This window comes from Plectropomus leopardus, chromosome 8, assembly GCF_026936395.1.
Source record: "Plectropomus leopardus strain MGB_pleo_1.0 chromosome 8, ASM2693639v1, whole genome shotgun sequence".
Classification (NCBI taxonomy): domain Eukaryota; kingdom Metazoa; phylum Chordata; class Actinopteri; order Perciformes; family Serranidae; genus Plectropomus; species Plectropomus leopardus.
In genome coordinates this window covers 36,075,080-36,098,432 of record NC_142183.1, presented here as the reverse complement: position 1 = coordinate 36,098,432, position 23,353 = coordinate 36,075,080, and the positions used below count along the sequence as shown (strand labels likewise).

At 41.8% G+C, this 23,353-nt stretch overlaps 1 protein-coding gene across 3 annotated transcripts in view; it reads right to left on the bottom strand.

The window, feature by feature from the left end:
• LOC121947911 (storkhead-box protein 2-like) overlaps positions 1-23,353 on the bottom strand; it is a 78,649-nt gene that overhangs the window by 38,852 nt on the left and 16,444 nt on the right. The window contains exon 1 of one of the 3 annotated variants that reach the window (XM_042493099.2): positions 19,021-20,396. The exons of 1 other annotated variant lie outside the window; for it this stretch is intronic. In XM_042493099.2, the coding sequence (XP_042349033.2) occupies positions 19,021-19,228 (208 nt within the window). In that variant the 5' untranslated portion in view covers positions 19,229-20,396. Of the gene's footprint in view, positions 1-407; positions 579-19,020; positions 20,397-23,353 lie in introns of those variants that run through there. One more of the 3 variants, XM_088081403.1, reaches the window with a different exon arrangement.

Below are 23,353 nucleotides of genomic sequence, written 5' to 3'. Positions count from 1 at the left end.
TCTCACTGCAGTGGTAGTAAACAATCAGCCTGCCTCCTTTGTCCACAGCACTAAACCACACCCCCTCCTTTTGTCATGCACTCCCTCCCTCGCTCTCACCCGCTCTCTCTCACCCTCCATTTGTCTCTCCCTCCATCCCTCCATTTCTCTTGTTTTCTATAGACCTCCATTACCTCTCTCCTACAGTGGGTCTATATGTATCCTTCTATCACTTGTCTCTCTCTCCCTCTCCCTCTTTCTCTCTCTGTAGAGCTGTGATGCTATGCTACTAGTGCTAACTAGCAGCTGCTGCTAACAGCCTAGCTAATGAACCAGTGAGACAGACAGAGAGAAAGACATACACACAGACCCCCCCCCACACACACACACACACACAGACAGACAGAGTGTGGCAGGCAGATTCAAACCTTGGCTGATAGTAATCCACTCCCTTAGCAAAAAATAGAATCCAGTTAAAAAGCCTGCTACAGCTTCTGATGGTAGCGCAGCAATCTCTGTCACACACACACTAGCTCATCCTCCTCTCTCTCACACACACATATTCTGCTCCTCCCCCTCCCTTCACACACGCACACACACACACACACACACACACACAGGCGTCCCCCTCCGCTCTCACACGCACGCACACACACACACACACACACACACACATTCTCAGCCCCCCCCACACTCTTTTCCCACTCACACACACAAATGAGCATTCAGTCAAGGGCTTCCCACAATCCCTTGCGCCACACAAAGACAAGGGGGTGTGACCAATCACACACTGCCTCACTCTGCACCCATGCTTTTTTTCTCCCTCCCTCACTGTGTGATGCCCACCGACATACAAGCTTGTGGGCGGGCTGCCAAGAGGGTTGCCATGACAACGCATCCCCAGTTGCTTTTTGTTGCTATCATTGTACATTCACACACACATACACACACACACGTATACATACACACAGTCTCCAGTCTTTTCCCTTTTAAGATCTCTGTAGCTTGTCCCTGCTCTCATATTTCTCCACTACGCTGTGTGTGTGTGTGTGTGCGTGTGTGTGTGTGTGTGTCCACACATGCTCTCTTAGCCGGTGTTGCAGCACTGCAGCTGGGTTCTGGTGTGACCCAGTTAGAACACTAAAGCTGGATGTAGGACACACACACACACACACACACACACACACACACACACACACACACACACACACACACACACACACACACACACACACAGCCAACAGAACATTCCAGAACTATGAAATGATTGCTTATTTAAATTTGGCTGTGCAGTTACATTATATCATCATTATGAGAAAATTGAAGTAGCATCTATCCATCCATCTATCTATCTATCTATCTATCTATCTATCTATCTATCTATCTATCTATCTATCTATCTATCTATCTATCTATCTATCTATCTATCTACCTGTCTATCCATCCTCTTCTACAGCCTGTCCAACGCAGAAATATTGTGCCGTTATGCCACCTTGCCATTCTGTAATAAGGTCCTGACAGAGTTGTCTCACCTTTAAGTCGGCAGCTGAGGTAGTAACAACGCAGCATGTTATGTGTGTGACCAACAACGGGTGATTATATAGCAGCTAGCAGCAGTTGGCAGCTAGCTCAAACAAAAAGAATATAGGGTTGGGCTGGTGTGACAATTCTCAAACCACTTTGACATTAAGACAAACATCGGACATGGTTTACCAAATTTTACCAGATTTCCCACTTGACTCAGCATTCAGTCCTGAGTTTATGACACAGAGACTCAACAGAAAGCGATTGTATATCACATAGCATTGCTTAACAGCGTACCTCTCTGTCCACACTGAATCCATTAAATATGCACTTCTGTTACTTCAAAAAAAGCAAAAAACAAACCACTGAACCACTTAATGTTATCTGTCAGCTGTGCGCTCCAGATTAGACGAGAGAAGTAAACACTTAAAAAAAGGGGGAGTAGCCTACTTGCTATCTTCCTACAATGTCACGTTACTTTTTACGCGTTTTATATTGTGACATTTACGGGAAATTACATACAAAATAGCCAAGTCCGAAACATTAGCCTAGCTTGTTTTTAGACACCTCAACAGACACTTTTAGCTTCCCAGTGATTGGTTTTGTATAAATATGTACTCATTTCAACTTCATGAATCAGTTGGTCCTCTTCCACTGTGGCACTTTCAAACTGAGCATCAGACACAAGTAGAAACACAGCATCTAGCGACAGTTCAACTCACGCCTGCAGCGAGTAAGGACAGCTCTTTTGTTGGGTTTAAATGTAAAATGTTGTCACGCTGGTACAGTTAGTCTTTTTAAGAGACCAACTCTGTCATGTCCCCCGTTATCACCCCAAACACAGCATGGCCACCCCCCTTTTGAAACTTGATCTCTCTCATGTTGCCAGCATCGCTCGGCAGTAAATTACACGCAACCTGTATGAAACTAGTTGCTCCTTTATACCCATTATAAAGATAATATTACATAAATCACATTGTCATACTTATAACTAATGCAGTTTGAGTTGGATTTAGCACTGTGGTAGGCTACTTTTAAAGGTTTTTTGCTAGAACATGACATGATGACAAATGCAGGTTCAGCCGGTTTGCATAAATCCAACTGGTTAAAGCTCATACACCACACTGGACCCGCAAAACCGGAAATCGACCCAACTCTAGCCGGCAGGACAGGTGTGATGTTGTGATAGCATATTATGCAAGACACCCACCGCGGTAGATTAATAGCAGCAGTTAGCAGCTAAATCAAAAAGGAGGAACACCAATCAGATGACCACAAATTGTGAAAACACTAAGGTTTGGGAACTCCTTACCCTCTGAGGAGAAAATGAGATCAGCCACCATATAACAGAGACAGTATATGATGATTGCTATTGCCATGTAGTGCCATTGTTATTGTTTTTAAATCACTGCAGGCACATATGTGTCACACTAGAGGCAGACGCTGTTGTGTTACCCATCATGCCCGTCATGCTGCCAGTATACTGTCTAAAATCACACACTGGAGGCATGATGCCGCCCTTTTTTGATTCTGTGTAAAAATGAAATGCAGCATAAAGAAGGGACTTTGTAGCAGCCATAGCACCATCTCTGTGTGAAAGGGGTTTACACATATCTCTCTACTTCTCTGTGGAGTGTATGGCGGTAGCTGTACTTTAGAGCTCTGGATAGTCAGGCTAGCAGTTCCTCCCTGCTTCCAGTTGTTATGCTAAGCTAGACTAAACACATTCTGAGTCCAGCTCTTTTCTTAACACACAGAGTTCAGACTGATTTTGGCCTAAACAATTCAGCCTCAGACATAAAAAAATCAGCACATTTCCCAAATAATTCAGCACTAAATAAATCCACAAAAACAACAGATTTGGTATTTTTGCTCTGCAGCACCACCAGCTTTCATCCTCTGCTGGTACAAACATGCAGGCGGTCCTTTTGGATACTATAACAGAAACAGGAAGTAGGTAGAGAGGGGCTGAGGGACAGAGGAAGAGGAGGATGACAGAAAAGCAGAGGCTGGTAGAAAACACTGGTGGTGTACTGGGTGTGTGGTGTCCTGTTATTGGAAGGCAGGCAGACAGACTGCTCTGTGCTAATGTGAGAGTGATTAGCATGTGAAAAGCCAGCTCTGCATATCAGGCTGGTTGGGGCTTGTTGAACCAGGGTGGACTGCGGGGGTTACTTGACAAGAAAGAAAAAGAAGTGAAATAAGGGGAGGACAAACTCCTCCTCTCTTCTCCAGGGCCCCTGATTTGCACTTCCCAAAACTACCACAGCTCCCATATCATGCTGCAACAAGCAGCCAGCACACAGTTCCAAACAGCCAGTAAAGCATTATAATCCACAAACATTTACACATTACAGCAAGGGAGCATGTCAAAGCTGCCAGTATGTAATTCATGTTGCCTTCAAGGTGTTCTGGGAAATTAAAAGTTGAAAATGCAACGTGTGCACTTAATTTGGTCAAACTGAAGAGATGCACCCTCACCAATAACAACCACACCTCAGTGATCCGGCACTGAAATCTCATGTTAAACACTTTTGAGCTGAAAGCTGTGAGACAGCAAGGCAATGCTAAGAAATTAGGGCTGTAAACTTCTGGTTGATTGGTAAATTTGCTGGTCAATAAGCTTTGGTCACACAATTACCAGTGTTACATAAATAAGGCCATGTGTCCATCAAAGTGTTTCTTTACCCAGCTAAAAAATGCCAGTTGTTGTTGTTTAGCACTGGTATTTAGGTTGAGCTACAGAAATAACTGTCCTAGACAAGAACTGGGGTGGGATCCACTTATTGATGGAAGCATGTCTGATCTCCGCCCAAAACTGCCATTTCGAGTGTGCCTGGCTAGTAAGCTAGCTCAAACATGTTTTTATGCTAAGATTACAGTGGTTATAGAAAATGAAATGGATAAAGCTGTCACTCATCTAATGACAGAATGTGCTCTTCTATGCTGTGACAAGAGTGTTGATGAAGATTTTACTAATGTAGCGGCTGGCTCGTTGGCTATCTTGCTTGCTAGTTCCACCATGCTATCATGCTACACTGGTTACAGAAAGGGAAAAACACAGTAATTCAGGACTGTCAGCGTCCACAGCTTCGTCTGTCTGTAAGCGCTTTTTATTTTGAAAGAGCAACCACTATTGCTGAAATACCCACCCTTAAGTCATCAGTCATTTCCAACCAATAGGGTAACTCACTCGCTCACTCATTCACTGACGGGCAAAAACCTTTGGTGGACACATCACCTTACAAGGTAGAGTGCACTGTGCAGATTTAGAAAATGAAGAGACACGTGCAGATTGTTTTCCCCCCATCGACCAATCACTGAAGAGTTGAGGAGAAGGTAGAATTTCAGTTAACCAAGATTGACTTTGGTTGAATACAGGCCTACAGAGCACATACAGCTGTAATACCATCAGATCATAACTCTCCGTTACTGAACATCCACTGCTGGCCCTCCTTGAATGCCGTTGGTTGTGCCCTCTTCATCTTCAGTGGCACCCTCAATATCCGCATAAAGGCAGTGGATGGAAAGGCACATACAGTACATTCACATTTTATTTTGCCTATATTGTGAAAATGTGGTTAAAATTTGCATTACATTTGAATGGAAACCAACCTTGACCAAAGTGGTGAACCGACTGATTGACCATCCCTAAAGCCACCATGATAGCAGTGACACACCACATGACCCACTTTCTTTAAAACATATTGAGGCCATTGAGCTTCCACTTACATATTGGAGATTAAATATGACACAAACTACATCCTTAACAATCTGTCGCATTTGAACATAGTCAATATGGAACACTTCTGATGTATACTGTTTGCTTGTATGTCAAAAAACATTAGCAGCAAATGAAAGCAGCCATGTAACAGATCCACATGAGAAAGCGGCTTTTCTCTCAGCAGTCCACATCTGTTGAGTCACACTCACAGCTGATTGGTCAACAGGAACAAGTCTTAAACTAATCCACAGACAAGAGATTCAATGCTACTGCTGAAACATTATTGGCCATGTATGTATTAAGGGCACAAGGTGTTGGAATGATAAAACATTGCGTGTGTGTGTGTGTGTGTGTGTGTGTGTGTGTGTGCGCGCGTGGGTGTGTGCGTGTGTGAGTAAGAGAGAGAGTGAAGAGAAAGAAAGAGAGCATGGGGGCTGTAATCTGGAGGTCAGCTCAACAGCTGGATGTGTACATGAACTCTCTTCTATCCCTCTCTGTAACTGAGCCATCTCTCCATCATACTAACAAGGTACCAGAGGGAGGCATGTCTCTGCAGCACATATCAGAGCAACATCAATGTCAGGCCAATTGTGCTAAAAATATTTGAGAATTTAAAAAATCTACTGATTACATTATTAAATAGCTATGTTCTACGTACGTAATATGAACCAAAATTTCCAATAAAAAATGGACTTGTAAAAAACACATCAATGAAATTTAAGTACAAAAACTAACTGGCTGCCCTGTACCTCTTTCCCACCAAATAAGCACCTTCACACGGGTTCAATGCTGAACGAAGCCAGAGGCGATAAATACCCGTGACTACTGCAGAGCCATTTGACCCAGGTGTGAATGCTGTTTGTACACATTCCCATTGCATTAAAGAGTCAGATGTTAGCAGGGTTTTTGTGCAGTAGGAATGAAGCACTGGTGACCTAAAGATTCAAGACACACAAAAAAACACAAGAAACAAACCTTGTGTTAGTCTGTGTTAGAAAATCCTCATCAGGATTTCCACCAGGACAATAGAGAACCCTGAGTCCTGCAACACGGGAATCTGTTAGCATTTCAGCAAATACATCAGTAAATACCAACTCGTAAACTTTAAAGCTTGTACGTGTCTCTAAAAGTGGTTACTAACAAATGGCTAAACAAGACAACAGAACGTCATCACACTGTGCCAAACATGGCTTTACAGACTTGTTGTGGGGACAATGTTACATAATGTGACCATAGTGTAGCTTGTTTATAACATTAGCTTTTTACTTCTGGTGATTGCATTTAGGCCTCAATAATGCTAAAAGTGGTGTTATTTTGCTAAAATCATCTTGCTGCACAAACCATGTAAGTATCATAAGTGTTTGTTTGCCAAAGAGACTACTTTCCGCAATAGTCCAAAATCCAGTGGAAAAATCTCATAGGATTTTTGACAAGGGAACCAGGGCGACACTTCCATGTCAGCCTACAGAAAAACTGGAGCTCTCTATTGTCAGCAGAGGTAGTATCTGCCCCAGATCCTCTCTGACTAAATTCAGTCATCACAGACGTCGCCTTGTTAAACGAGTATCAAGGTCTAACATGCTACTGGCAGATATTATGGTGTCATTACAAGTTTTGAAAACACCAATGCAAAAAATGCTTCAAAAGCTCTTTTCTATATGTAATACATTACAATTCCCTCTCATATGTATTTTATATTGCTGTGAAGATATCATCACCTTTTTTCTGTCAAACAGGTATGCTCTCTCTGCCTTTGGCTTTCAATGTGGGCATGTGAAAGGGCAGAAAGGTGTGCGCTCTGCCTTAGGCTTTCCACATGGGCACATGGAAGGGCGGAAGGTCCCAGAACAGAGCCATACTGCCAAATATCATATTGCAAAGGGAAATTGAGTTTTCTTTGACTAAAGTGGTCCCGGCTGCTGACAATTGCCACGCTGAAACAGACAGACCTTGACACATCTCATTAGTCACTATATGAGGGTTCAAACAATAACCCCAATCATTAAGTGCATGGCCTTTGCTGTGTGATGTAGCACCAGTACTTGTTTCCCTTTAAGTTTCATGAACTGTAAATATTATATTTTGTTAAAACTTCATCATTTTTTCATACACTCACTGAGATGCTCTTTATTTCAAGCACTATAAAGGGCTGCTAGAAACCCTGAAAGGTCAACACAGCACACACCTGATTAGAAACATCCTGCTCAAAGTTAACATATCAACACATCAACACACACATTTGGTAGTCTCATCCACTCAAGAGTGGATCTGTAAATACAGCATCCTTATCACTGTTTATGCAATCACAGTCTGACTTATTACTCTGTTACATGCACTCCGTTACTACAGCGTGTGTGTGTGCGTGTGTGTGTGTGTGTGTGTGTGTGCGTGTGGGTGTGTGTGTGTAATAGACAGAGACAGAGGGAGTGGACAGAAATAGCCCCAGCTGCTGCAGGCCCAGGACTGCAGGGGCCCGGCCCTCCTAAACCAGGCCAGGGATTTGGACGATATGATTGGTTAAAATGCCAGGAGAGAGATAGAGAGAGAGAGAGCGTGTGTGAAAAAAGAGAGGATGTCAATTGTGAGAATGGATGTATGTGAAAAAAAAGAAAGAAAAAAACAGGGCAAGATGGTGAAGGATAAAGACATTTGGTGTTTCTGTGCATGCGTGCGTGTGTGTGTGTGTGTGTGTGTGTGTGGGGGGGGAGGGGGGCTGAGCCCTGAGCATAAGTCAGCAGACAGAGAGAAGGAGGAGCTACAATATCATTACAGAAGAGGAGCACCCATTACATCAGCTTGTGTGTGTGTGTGTGTGTGTGTGTGTGTGTCTGTGTGTCTGTGAGACTGCATGTGTGTGACACATCCGGCTGCCAGCAACTGCAGCTCAGTGAGGGTTAATAAGTTCACTATTTCAGCATGCTAAAGTGCAGCCATCCATGCTTCCAGAGCATTGCAGGGAGGTGAAGGAGTTAGGGAGCGGAGAGGATAGGAGAGGAGAGGAGAGGAGAGGAGAGGAGAGGAGAGGAGAGGTCTCTGACAGGATCAGCAGATTTTCTTACTTGTGAGCTGATTAATTCAAATTGTTGAGAACACACAAAGTGTATGACTGTCAACATCCATAAGTTTTAGACGTGACAACAGAAGGAGTGATTTTGATAACAAAGACATAAAACAGTAGGGGCCTTAAAGGGGTGTAACGATACGTTTCAACAGCGATACGATGCATGTTACGAGGTATGTGTTGCTATACAAGAATGCTATGGGCTCATTTCGAGTGATATGATACAGTACGATTTAGAGATTAGAAATTGATATAGTGACTTTTTTTTTGACAAAAATAGAGGAAAAGAAAATGCCTATTTTTATGCAGTGGTAGTGGAGGTGAAACACACTGACCCCAACAGAGGCCTTGCACTGAACACAGTAGTTTTAAATCTCACAAAGGGACTTGTTGCTTGCTGCTAACTCCAGAAGTCAGAAGAGTCTCTCTCTTTGTGTGTGTGTGTGTTGGGGGTGTGGGGTTGGGTGGGGTGTGGGTGGATGGGGGCCTTCCATGAGCTGTTGCTGGTGATGGGCCAGTGAGCATATGTGAACACAGCTCCCACACCAGCAGCTGCAGGCGATAGGCTACAACAAGACTAAAAACATCACACCAGTGGCGTTTTTCAAAACAACTTGGCACATCGGGGCTTCACGACACTTGGGTTACATGGGACAGGCTGTATGGAGACATTTTGTGGTTATAATGTATTTTTTAAATGCTTCAATTGTTTGGGAGACAAATGCAATGCTTTTCTCCTGTAAACCTCGGGCAGTGTTTTGTGGACTATAAAACTTCACCTGACTTTCCATTGGCATGAAGGTGAGTGGATAATATCTGAAGTTTCATTTTTTGGGTGACCATTGCTGCATTTTCAATTACATATGACTCGCAATGCCAGGGAATATCCAACCTGCGTTCTTAGACTACGGACTCATTTGCAGAAATCTGAGTCATTTTTGATTTACTGTATTTCCACAAATAAATGAGGCCTGAAACTGAGAATATCTGACTTCATGTGTTTTTTTTCTGCTTACACGTTCATGATTCATATCTGATCTGTGCCACGTCAGAGGAAAAAAGCGGCATTGGGTCACTTGAACCATCTAGTTTAAATCTAGCCTTAGTCATTATACTCATCTATACATACTGATGATGATCACCAAGCCTGAATTGAAAGCTCAGAAAAAACTAATAAGTGAACCTTGATTTGACATTTTTAAGGGTAGACTTAAGACCTTCCTCTTTGATAAAGTTTATAATTAGGGCTGGCTCAGGTTGCCCAGACCTGTCCATAGTTAGGCTGACATAGGTTTAACCTGCCGGGGGACTTTCTGTAGGGGTCAGAGAGCAGTGGGACTAACACTGCTCTCTGACATTTACATTTAAGCTATAATAGCTGATTAATGACTCTAGTTTCATTAGTGTGTATATTCCTGGGGCCCAAGTTTCTTGTGCTCAGTTGAAATCCCCATCCGTGTGACGGGGAGGAGGGGGAGGTGGCAGAGTTTTCGGCCCAATACGGCATGGGTGGTTTTGAGTCCATTCAGACCTGCAACTCTGGATCTTCTTCCTCTCTCTTTCTTTCTTTTCTTTCTTTTCTATTACTGCTCTCTGGCATTCATATTTAAGTCGTAATTGCTGATCAGTGACTCTAGGATCCTCATTGAGTGTTTACCCTTTTTACTGCTCACTACCTTGGGTCTGTTGAACTGCACTACGCTAATCCTGTTGCCTCTCCGGAGCATTCCTGCACACTGGTTTCCTAACTTTCCTGGATCCTGGCCGTAACCTTGACTGTGCCTGATCATGGTGATATCTGTGCTGGTGCTGTGACCCTGCCTTTGGTTGTGCTCGTGCTGTGGCTACAATAATACTGTACCCCCCGCTCACCCTGATCGTAGTCTTGGTCCTGGTTTCACCGATGCCGTTATCATGCCTTTGGACACCTCCCTATCAATTTATGCATGAGACTCTTATCATCACCCACAATAACATCATAGAGTGCATTTGATAATTTCACACCTATCGTTATTGTAATATGACATGCGTCTGTTTCTATTATTACTGTGCCTCTCTCCCCCTCTCTCTTTCTCTTTCCTTTTTGCCATAATTGTATTTCATTTGTTTTTTACGACATCTATTGCACGTCTGTCCGTCCTGGAGGAGGGATCCCTCATCATCCTCTGCCGCTCTTCCTGAGGTTTCTAACTTTTTTTCCCCTGTTACAGGGGTTCTTTTTCAGGAGTTTTTCCTTGGGTGATGTGAGGGTCTAAGGGCAGAGGGATGTCGTACGCTGTAAAGCCCTCTGAGGCAAAGAATGTTTTGTGATAATGGGCTATATAAACAAAATTGACTTGACTTGACATTATCCTTGTCTGCTGTGTTGTGTTTGTTTTAAACTGCATCTGATGGTTAACAGATGTTTTTAATTCATCAATTCATGGTAACACAGCATGACTGACTGATTTACAAATGGTCATTATGTGGGTGAAGTTTTCCTTTATGTTTCATGAGGTGAATATGCAACTCTGAGTATGTATGAGAATGGTTGTCTGCCTCTCTGTGACAGCCCCATAGACTGAATATAAAGATGGACAACACGCCCCCACTTGCTGCTATGCTGAAATGAGGTTAAAAAGATACGGGCATTGCCATCTTGAGTTGGTGATGTCATTGAGAGCCCACATCTGCCCAGTAGCAATTTCCGCGGCGGGGGAGTTCCCGTTAAAACTGCTGTCTGACTAATTGTGAGTAGCTCCATTGAAGGCAAGAGCATGGATTGGCTGTCACAGCTGTCAATCATTGCGGAAAAGCCCCCATTTGTATAATTTAGTAGCTCATTAAAACTAAAGTTATCATAAAAACAAACACTTGAACAAACATCAGGGTGATGAGAACTACCTTCAGTGACAGAAACCGTCTTTGGGAAAAATGTATTTGGTGTGTACTTTGAGTTTTTAGTTTGGCCTATGTCCCATTCTCTGACATGACGGGATAGGCCTCAGAACCTATACTGCAGTCAGACACCAGGGGGCGATCCAGACTGAATAGCTACACTTTGGGGGAGCTGTCATATTGTCCATCTTTATATACAGTCTATGGTCAGCCCTGTGATAGTCTGCTGACCTGCCCAGGGTGTAACCCACCTCTCACCCAATGTCAGCTGGGCCAGGCTCCAAGCCCCCTGTGACCCTCGAGAGTTGTTACTGCTAATGAATGAATGAGTCTGCATTTTTACGTGCTGTAGTTTCCACTTGCAGCAGAGGGGGGTGAAAAAACTGATTAATGCAGATTTTTTTTTTTTATTAACAAAAGGTTATTTCATTTCTCAGTTTGACTGTTTTCAGCACTTTCTGACAAATCAATACAAGGCACCAGCCTAAAAATGTGTGGGTTTCCTTTAAGATTTGCGCAATATTTTCAAGACTCTGATAAAACACAATTGCAAGATGAATGCGTTTCCAGTGAGTGATGTTCTGCAACTTCCTCTCTGGCGATAACACTCCAAGAAGCATGGTGATGGATGTTCAAAACATTAGCAATTAATTTTTTTGCAGCCACCACACTAGCCATCATTATTTACAATCCAAGGCCATGTAGGCGTGTTATGGAGCCATGATAGAAAGGTGAGCCCCTTATACGTGGGAGCAGCTACGTATGAGGGATACTGACAAGCACAGTCATAGCATCATGTGACCTAGAAAAGCCAAGAAAGTGTTCCCATTGCAGTTTTGCCAAATATGGCTTTTTTGAATTGCCTGGAATACCACCTAATGCAGGCGTTAAAACTTTTTTTTGCAATAAATGGGAGTTTTCTCTAAATTGACATGTCTCCATTAGGTGTATTTTATATTTGCAGTTTCCATTTGCATAATTTGAGAGTTAATGGAAACCTGCCTAAAGACCTGTGTTGCTGTTGCGGCGGCATCAGGGTCAGCATGTCAGCCCGTAAGAGTGAAAATGATGATCAGCTAAATGGCACACAACTGCACACAGTAGCACTGGAACACATTATACCACAAAGAGAAACACTATGAACCACAGGGATTAAGAAGCGGTGACTGGGATAAAGGGTGAAGGATGAGAGAACACAAACAAAGAAAGAGAGCATTTAGTCATGAATGCTAAATTGAACAGCAGCAATCACAAAAAAATGCATTGCTCACAAACCAGCATCAAACTGATGCTTCAACATGTGATGTGTGATGTGTGTGTATTAGGATGATATTTAATACTTTACATTTACATCTGGTACTAATACATGGTATGACACACAGCTCCTCTGCAGAGGAGCGCTCTGACAGGCAGCTTGACATAGCAGAAGGAGGCAGAGGCTGCTAATCTTTTAACTTGCTAGTCATACTTTACAGATGTTACTTACATCAGACTGCGATCTCATCACAATGTGAGTCACACCTCCAGATGTGGTCTGGTGATTCAGATAATGCTCTGACAGCAATGCATTTTTGTGCGGTTCCCCTTGCATTACCCTCTGTTCTTTTCTCAGGGTTCCTAAAGTTGAAGGCAAGTTAGATTTAAGACTTTTTAAGATGTGATTAATGCCAATCAAAATGAGATTCGAAATCAGAACAAGGATAGAAAAGAAAAACAAGTTTTGCCCAAATGTTTATTGTAATAGAAAATGTGATGTTGTCTTTTGGCAGAGACAAAGGTATTACAGAATTGGTGGTTTTCTTGGCAATTTTGTTTTTCTCTCTCTGCCTCTATTATTGCCTTTACTGATTTACTTTACCATGAAATTTTAGTTAAATACCCAATTTTCATTGAATTTGTAATTCCATTTGTCTTCCCAACTTAAAGCTTTTACCGTGATTTCAAAGCACGGTGATCACGTACAGTTATGATGATATTTAAAATTTGAATGATATTAGTAACCGTCGGGGAATTTCACCGCAGTTATCGTGATCACTGGAAACCGTTAAATCCCTACTTCCAGGGTACAGCAACAGCTGGCTAACAGACATTGGATCCTCTGCTCTAAACATCCTGGCTGGAAACAAAACATGTGTTGTTGGTTCCACTCTCCTGATGTGGTGATATTAATGCAAAGGGCATTTGGGATTTTTTACTTAACAATTATTTTTGAAATTTTACAAAGCAACATCTGCAGAAAAACTATTCTAAAATCCCACTTTCCATGTCTTTGCATATTCAAGACTTTTGAAAGATGAATTGAAGACATTTTAACAGAAATGGAGGCCTTAGATCTGCAAGAACCCTGTTTTCTGATCTGGAATAGATATCCAAATAAAGACCACATGTTAGCATCAGGTGGATATGGGGTCTATTTCTTCATTTAGCCTCTGAGCTTTTTGTTTTGGTTGCGCGGTTGTACTAAAAATCAATGCTCCAATAACGCACCCGTCCACACACACAGCATAGGTCGACCCAAGAAAATGACAACCGTTTTGGTCTGAAACTAGTAATAAAAGTTGCGCTGCAGTGTGTGCCGCTTTGTGCCGGTGTAACATCGGGCCCCCTGTTATTCACGTTGACATGTAAAGCTGCAACTAATAATTATCTTCAATCAATCAGTCTATAAAAACATCAGAAGAGAGTCAATAATGCCAATCAGTTTCCTGGAGTCAAAGCTGACTTCTTTAAATAGCGTTTTTGTCCAACTAACAAGTGCAAATCTATTAAAATACAAATAAAAATTTGAAAACAAGAAAAATAAATCAAATGATTTATGGTTACTAACAATACACACTGTTAACTGTTGGTATGCCATTGGCTCACATAAAGACGGACAATATGACAAACATCAGACGTCTTACACAGAGATAAACATTAGTTTTGCACCTAACAATGTTTAACAAATGATCAATTCACAATCATAATATTTTTAAAGAAAAGCAGTACTTTTGCTTTTCTCCTTTCTGAAATTTCAGTGGATGACTCCCAGAAAAGACAAGCTATCTTAGAATTGGGACCAATGCAGGAAACAACTACACTGCTTTACTCTCTAAAATCAAAGTCAGTGTGTTAGCCGGGATTAGCTGAAGCGTTATGAAATAACAGGTACAGCAACTGCTGGATTTTGACTTTAACAGCTGACTGTAGGTCTACCAATATCAGAGGACAGACCAGAGGACCAAGCAGTTAACTCAGCGATCCCCTCTGTCCAAACAGAGGATAAAGTCATGTTAAATATGCATGAGAGACAGCCAGCAGCCACAGGATGCACTCCTGCTGAGAGTTGTTGGTTCTATTCCAACTCGCCTCTCTGAGGTTACCATGAGACCAGTGGAAGTTCTGGGAGTATGCTGCTCAGCTCCGCTCTATCTGAGAGAGCAGTCAGGAAATCTTCCATTCAAAACTAAAGAGTAACCCCCAATCAGATCTATACAGCCCACTGTGCCCCTCCCCACCAATAACAACTACTTATCTGGATCTGAAGTTTCACAAGTTAAGCCAGACTGATTGCCAGACCTCCAAAACCTCAAATCAATTCTGATAGGGTCTGTTTGACATATATACAGTAAATACTCCAAAGATGGCAGCTGGGGCTGTTACTTTTCATTTGAAATTCAAACTGTTGGAAGCAGAGGGCAAACTTTAAAGAGTATCAGTATGACCTATTGCATGTCTTATTGACCTATCAGTAAACTAAGCTAATCAATAAATGAAGGACACTGGTGAGCAAAGCCGTGTTAATCGGATAATTAGGACACCGAAGCATCTGAGGAGCACTGTGGGGAAGTAACTACCAACAAAGACAACGAAGGCTGCTTGTAACTTTGTATAAAGTAGATGCCTTTCTCTACAACCACAACAAATCTGAGGACTCAGCTGCTAGTCAGTGTTCAAAATGACATTTTTCACCCACTGGGCTGTCAGGTCAGAGTTTTAACTGCCCATTGAAATTAAAGTGGGAGGTGTAATGCTGCCGTAAAGACAAGGGAGTAGAAGTGCTGCTGGCTCTTTGTGCTGATCACAATGGGTTTAAAAAAAAAAGAAAGAAATAGTAGTTTTAATGTCTTTTTAATATGTTTTCATGTTTGAAAAGACCAAAAACAAATACTTTTTGTGGACTACTTGATTACTTTTTGTGAATGGACCTGCACCTGTACAGCACTTTTCTAGTTCTTCCACCACCACCGATCGCTTTCACACTACAAGTCACATCACACTCCACTGGCCAAGGCTACCAGACAAGGTGCCACCTGCTACTCAGTTTTAAACATAAAGCATACTCACACACCAGTGGAACAGCCATCAGGACCAATTTGGGGTTCAGTATCTTGCCAAAGCATACATGTTTACTGGAGGAACTGGGGATCGAACCAAATTGAGAAAATTCTGGATATCCACTCAAATACTGACGAATTTCTACTCCTGCAGTATCCAACCAGAGTGTCCTGATGGGAACATCGCTGCCTGGTCAACATTTCCCCATTAAACTAGCCGATTCTGAAGCACAATTTGACTAGATCATCTAAACAAGGCATTTTGTAGAGAAAATCACATGCACTGTTAGTCTCAAAAGGTTGACTTTATTCTCAAAATTTGATTTCAAATGTATTCTCCAAAATTGGTTTCGACTTTCTTCTCAAAATTTCAACTTTTTTCTCGACATTATTCTCAACATTTTGATTTTAATCTCAACATGCATAATGAAAAAAATTCTTCCTCCTCTCGAAAATATTTCTCGTGCCTGGCCCTAATCCTCTTCTGTAGTGTTGTCTTTACTGCACTGTGTTTCTTTGCTGCACTTAAATGTCTTGCTTTACTGCATTTTACTGTTTCTTTACTATACTGAACTGCTTTTTACTGGACTATTTGTCTCTTTACTGCCCTCTAAGCTCTTGTTTTACTGCATTTTACTATGATTCTTTAATGCACTCTGCTGTGTTTCTTTGCTATACTCTACTGTGTTTCTTTACTGCACTCTACTGTTCTTTACTGCACTTTACTGGGTTTCCTAACTGCACTCTGTTGTTCCTTTTAACTGGACTTTACCGGGTTTCTTTACAGCACTCGACAGTTCTTCCCTGTGCTCTGCTGTTTTGCTTTACTGCACTCTGTTGAGTTTCTTTGCTGCACTCCACTGTGTTTCTATACCTGAAAACTGCTTTGTTTCACTACATTCCATTGTTTCTTGATTACATTGTTTTGTTTTTCTTTATGGCACTCTGTGTTTCTGTATTGCATTTCACTGTTTTTCTGTACTACACTCTGCTGTGTTTTTTTTACCTGTGCTGTACTATGTGTATTTTTGTTTTTACCCAGGCTCTACTTTCTTTACTCTGCTTTGTTTATTTAGTGCAATCTACTGTGTTTCCGTACTGCGCTCTATTGTCCCTAATGTGAAACCACCCTAAACTTAATTTTTTTTTCACCAGGACCTTCAATATCTATATAATAATGTATAATAGTTGCTGATGAAAAATAAGTCGATTGATTGGAGCTGACTCTGCAGGTACCCAATATTAAGCGACCCGGATTATGATTCAGGCCAAAACAACCTGACTGAGACACCCCTAAATGTTAGTTCTAATTTCTCTGAACATCACGCAAGTCCCTGTGCTCCAGCCACTAAATGTGCAACATACAGGAATGTAGAAGAAGCCATGGTTATCTAATACAAAGGTGCACACACTCATGTCTCAGTGTAGCTGCCTGCTCATTCTTCTCATAAACAGCAAACGCAAACAGAAACCACACATCACCTGCATTCCAGTGAAGGTAACAAGAATTTGTAATGAACTGGCACAAATGATGGTGGTTAGAGTTACTATATCATTTCCATGGATACCGTTCTGTATCCATGGCAACAACCATCATCAGGTCCCTTAGCCAAGTAGCTGGCTGTGAACACGGAAGTAGGGCACTTCTGAGCTATCTATTCCATTTTTTTTTTTTTTTTTTTTTTTTACATCTATGGTACTGATGAATATCCTAAAAAAGCAAAGGCAATTTAAAAGTGCTATGCATTTTTTAAAATCTTTCTTTATTAAAGGAAAATTCACTGAGAGCCCTGACCACACATGCACAGCTATATTGCCCAGAACAACCACAGTCTCACCTGATTGTCACTGAGCAGCTTCACACTAGGAACTTGCTTTGTCAAAAATAGCAATTTATAGATACATATTGAGTCTTTATATTTGAAACAGTTTCGATAATCACTTTCCACAGAATAGATACACCGGTACCAACTGTGCTTTCTCACTCTCTCTTGTTAATGTTAATGTTTACTAGGGTTTGGCCTGCGAAAATGTTCTAACTGGTTTGGTATAAAGCCAAACACCGGACTGGACCAGTTTACCGAATTTCATCATGTGTCACACATGATTCAGAGCAGCGGAACAGGAGAGGAACATTATGACACCATGTATCAAGAGAAAATGAGTGTCTAACTATCATGTAGCGTTACGTTACACCGGAGCTCTCTGTTCACACTGAATCCATTAAATATGCACTTCTGTTACCTTATGTAAACAAACCATGTAGTTATCAGCTGTGTGCTCAAGCCTACTTGCTATCCTTCTATGTTTGTAATGTTACTTTAGGAAATCAGAACACACATTTTACAGTGAAATTTACTGCAAATTACATACAATATAGCCAACGACAAGTAACATTAGCCTAGCTTGTTTTCAGCAATGGTCATTAACCTTAGCAGAGTCTCTTGGCTTCCTGCCGACCTCCCTCCAGACAACTGACTCTGTGTTTTACAATTTTTCATGTAAAATATTTCTCATTTCAACTTCCTTAACTGAGGCGCTTTTAAAGGGAGCAACTGAAACAGTAACACAGCATCCAACGAAAGTTCAGCTCACACACCTGCAGCCAGTGAGGACAGCTCTTTCAAATCTAAAATGTTGCCATATTAGTGCAGTTTTAATCTTTTTAACAGAATAACTGTGTCAAGTCTCCAATCATTAACCTCTCATGCTGAAATTTGTTCTCTCACATGCCGACACAGGCCGCCTCAGCTCCGCAGTAAATTACACACAACCTGTGTGTCATTAGTCGCTCGATTAGCAAGTTTACAAACGTGATCTTATATTAATCAATCATATTGGTTATCACTAATGCAATTTGAGTTGGATTTAGCTCTATGGTAGACAACTTTTTAAACTGCCAGTGATGAAAGTTCAGCTGGTTTGTATGATTTAAACCGGTTTACGCTCAGACACCGGACCAGACAAGCAAAACCAGAAATTGACTCTGTTTAATGAGTCGTTGTCAAGTTGTCATTGTCATGTCAGTCTTGCTATATGTAAAATGAACTTCTTTTTCCCCAAATGTGGATTCTTCCCATGGTACTGAAAATGGTACCAAGTACTGATATCTTTCAAGGTACTGTATTAAAATTCACAATCCCAGTATGTTAACATTACTAGGATGTCAAAGTCAGAATATTCCAGACACTGCTTCAGATTTTGACCATTTTAAGAAAATCTGTCTCTTGCAAGTCCTCCAATGTTATGTAAGTAGAACACAAAATCACTGGAGTGCTCTTGAACATATTCATTTCACACACTACACTGACATTTTTAGCGCTAAACACTTTCACAAAGTTGCATTTCTGGTGTTGTCATATGTAAATGCAGTTCATATAGTGGTAAATCGATGTCTCTAATCAGATATAAACTTGTGAAAACAATGCTGTTTTGCAAACAAAGTGTCAAAGCACCTAACACCACATTGCATGTGTAAACTCATTCTCAAACTGTGGTGAAGCCTGGTCAGTGCTTCTCTCTGAGGGATTGTACAATACCTGTGTGGATGTAAGCAGGTGGACTCTGACACAGATACTGTGGAGGGTAGTGATTCCTCTTGCTGTGTTTGTGGATTCTGTAGTCCTTCTCACTGCGAGAGCGTCGGCTCCTGTGAGGCTCTGCGGAGGCTGCTGGTGGCAGCAGGCGCTCTAACAGTTCAGAGCTGGGCCATGCCCGCCTGAGCGTGCGGCTGCTTGTCTTCTTCATCCTCACCACGCTGGGTGGCCGACAGATAATAAATCTATCCACAAGACAAAGTCAAAATATTTTTTTCCACGGGCAAACTTCTGAATCTTTGGGCCAAATGGTAGACCCAGGGCTGCAAGTTCCCAGTGCCTCACGTAAATTCCATTGTGGAGCGTTTGTGGTAATAAATTGACTTAAACAACAGCCATGTTGTGAAATGAAAAATACTCCAGTCCAGGGCTGACCACACTTTCTCATGGTCATGTCATCAGAACAGCATGTTGAGTGATAAGTGTGAGTGGAGGAGGTGGGGGGGGATTACCTCCAACTCTGCATGCACACCTCTCCCTCCTCCTGCTGTCCTCCTTACTCAGGTCACACCAAATCCACCATGGAAGGACTGGTCAAGTGTGAGCCAATGCTTCTGCTAGGATGTCTGAATTCATACACTCACACAAACACACAAGAAACACACTTCGCAGTGACAAGCTGAGGTGTATACACCACTCCAGTGGCTAGCACTTAGCCTAGCCTGGAGCCTGAACTCGGCATCAGACTCGTTGGGTCTAGCTTCAACAGAAGCACGAGGAATGAGGGAACGGCACTTTTGGAGACGGTCAAAGGGGGTAGGGTGGGGAGAGCGGCAAAAAGACAAGCCTGGATCCCTGTCAGAGAGACAAAAGCTTGTGCAGCGAAGGGAGGGAAGAAAGAAAGGAGGGAGTGAGGGAGGGGGCGCTAATACAAAAGAAAGCGAGGGGAAAGAGGCTGCGCAGCCAGCAGAAGGAGGAGAGAAAACGACACAATCTCCATGGGAAAAGAAGGCACACTCCTCCCTTCTACCTCCATCCATCCATGGTCATTCCTCCAGGACGCCATTCATATACACCAGTAGTTGATCCTTTGAGAAAAAACTGTATGTGTGTGTGTGTGTGTGTGTGTGTGTGTGTAAGGGAGAGAGAGAGAGAGAGAGAGAGAGAGAGAGAGAGAGAGAGAGCGGTGTACCACGGCTGAGCAAAGGGATGATGGAGGACGTGTGAAATCCACAAAAAGCAACATTTAGTAAGAAGAAAGGGTTAATCCAGAGCAGAGCGAGCGCTGCCTTGGCTTTTCCTTTGTCTTCGCCTCCGTCCGCTCGCCTCTTTCTTTCTGCCTGCTGCTCGCCTGTCTGCTCTCACTCTGTCGCTCACTGTGTTGTTGTTGGAGAGGAGAGAGAGCGGGAGAGGGAAAAGAGGGAGGGGGCAGGAGGGAGGGCAAGAATCGTTTCCCCCGACAGGCACACACACACACACACACACACACACACATTCCTCCTGTTGTTAAAGCTGAGCTGTGCTACCCATTCATAGAAAACACACTTCAACAAACTGATATCCTACAGCTGAATGCTACTTAGTGACCTGTGTGTGTATGTGTGTGTGTTCAAAGACTAGTTTGGATAGAAGCCAAGTGCATGAGCCAGCCAATCAGCTAGCAGCACACTGACCAAATGTTGCAACACACAGCAACACAGGCAATATACAGTGTTTGGAGTTGATATTGTGCTGTCGCTTTCGCAGCAGCCTAACTAACACACTGACAAACAGAGTGCTATAAGCCGTCACCTCAATATCACCAAAACTCAAACTTCATACCATGTCCATACACACAGCAACATGAGCTCAGCTACCAATAATATTCATGTCCAAGATACATGAACACACTGATTTCATCAACACAAAACCAGCCTGTCCAGTAGGTGGGGAAGTAACAACTACAAGAAGAAAATTTAGAGCCGCTACAGTCAGTAGGCAGGTTTCCATTACAGATTTGCGCAGAACTTAAGCAGTATTTTCAAAATGTTGACAGAACACAACTACGAGTGTTTCCACTGAGTGATGTTCTGCGATTTCTCCTCCAGTGATAACATTTCAAGAAGCATGATGATGGATGTTCAAAACATTAGCAGCTTTATTTCTTTTGCAGCCACCACACTAGCCGTCATCATTTCCAATCCAAGGCCACGTAGGCGTGTTATGGAGCGATGGAAGTCCACCAAGTGTCATTTATTAAGTGTTTAATAGACACATTAACCCTATTTTTACTACTCTCACATGATTTTGTTCATAAAAAGTCAGAAAACAGGAACAATGTCACTTAACCAAAGGTGATGTCCTCAACTTACCTATTTTATCTAACTTCTATCTTTTAGGACTCATTCCTCTGGTACTTGATTCACAAGTAAAAAATCATTCTATAGTGTGACAAACACAATATGAGAGGAACTGATGTGGCGGCCCGCCACAAATAAAAGGATGTGTGGGAAAGCCTGTAGTCTGAACACACTATACCTGCGCACAGTTTATAGATCAGTACCTAGGTCCATTTGAAAAATGGTCTTGAGTATTGTTTGTATACTTGGATACGTTGCGTTTTATGTGTGAAAAACCAACTGTACTTAAACACAGAGACGCATTGTAATTTAATGAGAGTAGCAGTGGGTAAGGAGAGCTGACATGGCATTTCTGAAATCTGACTATTATTGTCTCGTCCAATTTTCGGGGTCATTTTAATGACTAGCAATGATAAAATAACAATAACAATAATGCATATCATACGAATTTCTAATTGATTTGTTTGACTTATGAAAGGCACAAAAAGATTTTATTATAAAGTTTTGTTGTCTAGGTTAATATAAATGTATGCCAATACAAAGCATGTGGACAGTTTTATACTTTTTGTGTCTGGTAAGGACCCCTATTACACTGTTGTCCCTTTGTACACTTAAAGAGCTCTTGGTGGCTGTGATTATGGCTGCAGCTAACAATAATTTTCATGACTAATTACTCTATTATTTTTTCACAAATTGTTGTCCATAAAGTCCATAAAATTTCAGAAAATTATGAAAAAAAATAATCAGTGTTTCCCAGAGTCAAAGATGACATCCTCAAACGTTGCTCTGTCTACAACCCAAATATATTCAGTTTATTGTCATAGAGAAGGAAAGAAACAAGAAACTTTCATATAAGAAGGTGGAATCAGAGATTTTTTTTCTCAGACTGATTCATGATTATGAAATTAGTTATTGATGAGTGGACAGCTAATGGATGAATGGTTGCAGCCCCAGTTGTAATCCCCCTCCTGTCCATACTGGCTGTGAAGTTATCCTTCAGTCCTCAGCAGTTGGCTAAATCAAGTCTGAACTCATCCTTTAAATATCTAGCCTTATGTAACATTTTCTCACCTATCCACTTTGTTCTGGGCTAACTGGCCAAATGCTGCAACACACACAGCAACAGAAGCAACCATAACCAACCTAAATTAGCCTCTCTTTAAACACACAAAGCAACACAGACAGCAGATTCAGAATAGACACGCTTACATCACCCAGCCTGACAACAGACAGCCCAGCATTAGAGTCCACTCTCAAACACCAGCAGTCTACAGCCTGCCATTATTCCACATACACATCATAAAAATGCTTCATCATCACAACATGTGCGCATCTGTACTTGAGCCTGTCTGTTCTCCTGTTTCCTCCAAAACACTGTAATTGTTTTTACACAAAACACAGTGACTAAAGATGTACTGATTACATTTATTTGGCCCTGATCCCAAACCAGGTCCTTAAATGCCAGTACCAAGTCTGATCCAATACATATAATTTAGTTACCATAAAACTTCAAATATAAGCCATGTCCCAAATTGACAACTCAATTAGAGGCCCTGTCTGGTTACCATGCAGTTCATTTTTACAGATGCTCTTTGGATGTATTAAACCAGGTTGTTGGCTACTTTGCTGGAGTTAATGTTAGTTAGCTGCTGAAAGTGCACAGACAAATATAAATATTTAAACTTTTGTCAATATGGATATGCTACACACAATGTTAGCTTGGTAAGATTCTCCATAAATCAATCATTCGATAAATTTTGCTGACACCATGACCACCAAAGAATCTGGTATTACCTATAAAGTAACCAAGAAAGACGTAAAAAAGACATCAGAAGATGGAGAAGACTAGTTTTTTGAAAAGTGGAGGACACATGTCCAGGGAACTATATTTATAATTCAGTGTTTCCTCTACACTCATTTAGGAGTGGCGGCCCGCCACTCCTAAATCCTACCCGCCGCTCCTTCAAATGTCGGTTTTTTTTGGTTGTTTTTTTTGT